The sequence below is a fragment of the Pygocentrus nattereri genome, chromosome 4, assembly GCF_015220715.1.
Source record: "Pygocentrus nattereri isolate fPygNat1 chromosome 4, fPygNat1.pri, whole genome shotgun sequence".
Classification (NCBI taxonomy): domain Eukaryota; kingdom Metazoa; phylum Chordata; class Actinopteri; order Characiformes; family Serrasalmidae; genus Pygocentrus; species Pygocentrus nattereri.
Window position 1 is genome coordinate 34,838,621 of NC_051214.1, and position 6,000 is coordinate 34,844,620.

The 6,000-nt window shown below is 35.0% G+C and overlaps 1 protein-coding gene across 2 annotated transcripts in view; it reads left to right on the plus strand.

The window, feature by feature from the left end:
• Positions 1-5,412, plus strand: part of evlb (Enah/Vasp-like b) — a 59,957-nt gene extending 54,545 nt beyond the window's left edge. For both annotated transcript variants that reach the window (XM_017683317.2, XM_017683299.2), the window contains exons 7-13: positions 1,321-1,421; positions 1,599-1,650; positions 2,368-2,416; positions 2,688-2,748; positions 3,614-3,674; positions 3,797-3,854; positions 4,486-5,412. In XM_017683317.2, coding sequence (XP_017538806.1) covers positions 1,321-1,421; positions 1,599-1,650; positions 2,368-2,416; positions 2,688-2,748; positions 3,614-3,674; positions 3,797-3,854; positions 4,486-4,523 — 420 coding nt within the window. In that variant the 3' untranslated portion in view covers positions 4,524-5,412. The remainder of the gene's footprint in view (positions 1-1,320; positions 1,422-1,598; positions 1,651-2,367; positions 2,417-2,687; positions 2,749-3,613; positions 3,675-3,796; positions 3,855-4,485) is intronic.
• Positions 5,413-6,000: the final 588 nt, after the last annotated feature.

The window sequence follows — 6,000 nt, forward strand, 5'->3', positions numbered from 1 at the left end:
AGAATGTGTTGCTCCAAAACCTGTATATATCATTAAGTATATATGCAAATAACCCATGCCATGTGCACTAATGTATCCCATATCATTATGGACACTGGCTTTTGAACTGTGCGCTGATAACAAACCAGATAGTCCCTCTTCTCCTTAACCCAGAGAATGCCTTGTCCATGATTTATAAAAAAAAAAGAAATTTTAATTTTGACTTGTAGGACCACAGGACACTTTTTCACTTCTCCTCAGTCCATCTTAAATTAGCTCAGGCCCAGAGAAGGCGGCAGCATTTCTGGATCCTGTTTATGTATGGTTTTATATTTTTATGGTAGAGTTGTAACTTGCATTTGTGGAAGCAGTAAAGAAATTAGTTTATAGACAGTGTTTTTTAGAAGTGTTCTTGAGCTCATGCAGTGACTTGCATTACAGAATCATGTCTGCTTTTAATGCAGTGCCACCTGAGGGCCTGGAGATCAAGGCCAGCCAATATTGGGTTTTCGGCCTTGACCCTTGCATGCAGAGATTCCTCTGAATCTTTTAATATTATGTACAGCCAATGATGAAAACAAAAGTTCTTATCTATTTTATATTGAGACACATTTTCTTTCACAGCATGGTGAACTCCCCATTTTTACTTACCTTTATGTTACTGACCTGATGTCAATTAACCTAATTATTTGTGAGATCTTCCTCCAGGTGTTTTTTTAGCATTACACAATTTTACCAGTTTTTTGTTGCCCCTGTCCCAACTTGTGTGAAATGTGTTGCTGGCATTAAATTCAAAGTAGGCATATATTTTTCAAAAACAATATAGTTTTTTTGTTTCTCCGTTTCAAAATTTTATATGAAATGTTTCAGTTACATTTTACACAGTATTCCAACTTTTAAATGAGGTTGTAAAGTATCTTTTGAGGTTGTAAAGTATCTTTTGAGGTTGTAAAGTATTTTCCATACTTGTTAGCTACATTAGCCTTGCAGCTTCAGTGTAAAACTAAAGAATAAAACTTTGGGTGCCAAACCTGTCTTGACTGATTGAAACTGATTGACTACATTCATAGCAAGAGAATTATAAAAAGGTTTGCTTTATGTATGATTTGGTTATGTATGATCAACTTAGTGTGCTCACAACACCCAAAAGTCTTTCAGTGGCTTCTTAAGCTGTTTGGTTTGCACATTGTGAAACAATAGTTCTAATTTAAGACGTCTAAAGATTGAGCTTGGAGTAGATGTCAGGTATCTAATCTTAAATGAATTGAAGTTTTCTCAGGTCTGCTTGCATGCGGTATAAAGGAATGTGACCTCGTTTCTGATCAGCCCATGTGTCCACAGCCTGAGGACAGTTCAGCATCTGGAGCCAAAAATGATGCCAACCGGACAAGTGGAGGGAGTGGTGGCCTGATGGAGGAGATGAACGCCCTGTTGGCACGAAGGTCAGCACTTACGAGGTTTTTAAGAGGAATAAGACAGTTTCACATCTTTTTAGGAAACTAGCGTTGTCTGTGGAACAGATTTTCAGCCTGAAAATCTTTTTTTATTTTTGCAGTGTGGTAGAATCATTAAAGATGATAAATAATCGTCTCAGACTATTTTTCCATTCTTACTACTAGACGGAAAGCTGCAAGCCAGTCTGAAGAGAAGAAAGATGGAGACAGCCAAAATGTAAGTACTAGAAAGATATAAGTGGAGTTTCTCTTTGTTCTTATTTTCTGTAACTTTTTGAATTACACCAAAACTTACTGCATTGATACTGATAGTTGTAAACTCTTATCTGGGAATATTGTTGCTGTCGTAACAAAACTTTGTATCTCTGAAATGGCAATTTCATAAAAGAAGGAACGAACATTCTTAATGTTATTTTTGCATATCTTTGGGCCATTTTGGGCCATTTGCATATTCACATTAAATTTTACCATAATCTGTAAACCAGTTTACAGTGTAAAATAGTACACAAAATGGGGCATTTGTGGGCTGGAGGTTAGGGAAACAGCCCCGTGACCAGAACATCACCGATTCTCTGAGCAGTACATGACTGAAGTGCCCCTGAGCAAGGTACCTAACCCCTAACTGTTCCCTGGGCACAGCCCACTGCTTCGGGCAAGAGTGCTCACTGCCCCCTAGTGTGTATTCACTAGTGTTTATGTGGTGTTTCACTGTATGGATGGGTTAGATTGCGGAGGTGAAATTTCCCCTTTGTGGGGATAATAAGGGTCTCTTAATCTTTAAAAAAAAAAAATTAAACCAGAAGTATGTGGTTTAAATATAATAGTACCCGTTTACCAGGTTTTCCATTTGAAGTTTCCAAGTTTCATGTGTTTCTACACATGCTTAATTGAGTCCTTGGAATTGTTTCACAAACCTAAGCTTTATGTGTTTTAGGACGATCCAAATTCCCCCTCTCCCATGTCTAGAGGACAGAACGCCTCAGGTACCCACCACATCAACACATTCTTCATATATATCATCTACCAATCTGAATGATGACATTTCAGTATACCACCACACGAAAATGACAGTAGTATTAATGTTCATGTTTCATCTGAAGGCAGTTGTTAATAATGTCAGATAGCAAGGTTAAATAGGAAGGATTATGTTCTCTGAAAGCATCAAGAGATCATAATAAGTTGGCCATTCTCTATTCTGAGGGAATCCCTGTGCTTCCGTAGGTTATAATCTGCTATTTTCATTCTCTCCTGCAGATGGTGCAAAGAAGCCATGGGATCGAGCCAACTCTGCAGAGAGATCATCGTTGGTATCTAAGTAAGGGATTCTCAGAAATCAGGCTGTATTCTCAGGTTTTATAGCACAGAAACCCTCTTTGCGTTTCATATTTCAGCATTTCACAGCAGTTCAAAAATCTTTTATTGTTCACTTTCAATTATACAGGCATAATAAAATTATGAACAAATGAATTCATTTTGAAGCTGACAGTTCATTAAATGTGAGTAACTTTATGAAACCTAAGGGTCCATGTTGTTGCTCTCACAAAGTAAACCATATATCTCCATTTTAGTCCATTTTTATTTTTCTACGTCATTTCGACACACCAGCTGTCCTTTATGGTATGTGAAAATTTCATGATGATTGGACAAATGGAAATGCTCCAAAATCACATAGAATAAAACCTATTTACAGAGCGTTTTGCCCTCTACTGTAAACTTGTTTTTCTTTGGACAGCAGTGATATGTAGGACCACATTTTAAATCCTCTCATTTGTGACTATGTAACTCCTTTGAAGAATGGATTTTAAGGGATTAATAGCAAGGAAGTGTATGTTAATATTCATTAGTCTACATAAGCATATAATAAAATGCAATGAAATACATGTTATCCAACTCTCTCATACTCATATGTCAATTAAATATAAAACAATAATATATAAATACAATTACTATCTCAAGTGATATCCAGGAGTTATTGAAGAGTAAGACTTAAGGTTAATGGCTGATCAATAAGCCTTGAATTTAGTGGGATTAAAATTCTTACATTCCTCAGTATTAGTGAATTCAGCTGTAGGAATCTTCTGATCAATGAGCATTAATAAATATAACAAGTATGACTGTTGTTTTTAAAAGGAAAGTCAAGTCTCTGTGTTTGACTGTAATTGCTGTGTATGTTGGTTTAGGGTTCGACCCGTGGGGAGTGGTAATGACACAGACGCCTTAGACTTCGATAGAATGAAACAGGTAGCTGTTTAACCTCATTATACTGATTTAGATGGATTAAAATGCTGCTATCATTCTTCTTATTTGCTACAAGTGTAATTGTTAATGCTTTCTGTTAACTAATTTACTGTATAAATTATTAGGAAATCTTGGAAGAAGTTGTTCGCGAATTGCACAAGGTGAAGGATGAAATCATTGATGGTATGTTCATTTACTTTGTACATACACCAGGGTCCAGATGTCTGAGGCAATTAGTGAAAATCTTTCAATTTTGCATGTTTTTTAGTTTAATACAGTTTTTAATTACATAATAAATGATCAGAATAACAATTTGAGTGAAAAGTAGAATCTTTGAAGTATTTACATGAATTTTCTTCAGTGTGCACTCAAGCTGGTATAACCTTTACAAGTTTGTGGAAAATGAGTAGATTAAATCCACAGTTATCTGAACACAGGCAGCAGTGGAAGGGATAAGACGAAAAACCTGACCTATTTGAACATTACCATTGTCACAAATGTGAAATAGTGAAGAATCTTGCATATATTTTTCTTCCTGTTGTTTATTTCCATTATAAATGGAAAAAACCCAGATTTTCAATGTGCTCTCAGACGTTTGGACCTCACTGTATCATTTACTACCATATATTACACCTAGACGACTGCATAATCCAAGATTCTACTAAAGCCTAATGAAATGAAATAATGATAAGTACATGGCATTGCAATTTATAATTGTGAATATGATAATCTGTGGCCTTATTATATGCTAAATGAACCATGAATCATTAGATAGTACTCAGATAGTAATACATGTTCCTATCATCTCTTTCAGCCATTAGACATGAACTTAGTAGAATTAGCACGACATAATCTCCCAGACCTGTGCGACCCATCTTTTATGAGACCCAAACCCCTGGCAGGATCTGCTGTAGCTGAAGAGGGGAAGATGCCCAGCAACATTACCGCCATGTTAAAGCAAACGGACCATTTTGCTCTAACATGAAGTGTACCTGAGCTAACCCTCAGATATGTGTATGGATGGAGGACACTTGCACTGATCTCTCTGTTTTTGGGTTTAAATATTTGGTACCTGTCTTTTCAAAGTCTTTAGAGAAAATGTTTTTATGATTTTTTTTTCATTATTATTATTATTATTGCTATTATTATCATTATTATCATTATTATTATTAGTGGTGGTAGTGGTGTTCATGTAAGTGGTAGTAGGTTAGTAATGAAATGGTAAAAATAATTGATAAAATAATGATGATAATAATAATAATGTCTTTGATCATTGCACATGTCTAAATGTTAGCCTTTTATATTTTTATTGATTTTATTTTCCTTTTCTTGTGTTACCATTCATAATAAACATATACATATATACACTACCGGTTTATTTCTCACTGATCATGTTTTGTTTTTTTTTTTAAAGATTTTTTACAGTCGTTTTGGCAACACAAATGTGTATGTAATCACTGACAGGAAGATTTTTAAAACAAGGTGGAAGCAGTGATGAGGGACAGGAGACAGACTATTGCTTTTGGATATTGCAATCTTACAAAGAGAAACAAACATCAGTACACCCGAGTATTTGTGACCATGTTGTTAATAAAATGTTTATTGGCTGCAAGGATATGGTGAAGTATTGTTTGGTTTATTCCCTTTTTGACTAAGTGCTTCCTGGTTTGGAGGAAAAGAAAATATACATTACATTTCAAATGAACTGAAATAAAACTCTGAAGAAATGTCTTGGATAAATGAGGCGGTGTGTTTACTTCTGAAATATTTGTGCATCTCTCTTCTTGTTCTATGATGAGTAGCGCACCCCCTACAGACATGAAACAGCATGTGCAGAGAGATTCATATGGTGATCATACTGATTTCAATACACAGCATAATGTCTGAAGGTGTGTGTAGTTAATGTTGCATGTATTTATGAATTCTTTAATTTCCCTAATTTCAGTATCAAGAACAATTCAGTGTTTACACTCCATGGAAGTTAAACTGTTATTAAATATTTATGCCACATGACCTTTTGCATGAGTAGGCAGATCTCTACCAAAAAAACCTTTGATATCAGTTTGCACAACAAAGCCAACAATGCAAGAACACAGATATACACATATATACAAAATATATGCAAGGTATCACACATTAATTAAGAGTACATAGGCAATTAGGGGAACACAATGCTTTGTAATGTTATTAATGTGATATTCACATACATAATATTCACAAAGGTAATACATTAAATACAGGTTTATGATCTATATTTGGGTCAGTCTCATCAAACTGCCTCAAACCATTTAAGTCATAACAATCATACACAAACAATATATTATTTAGT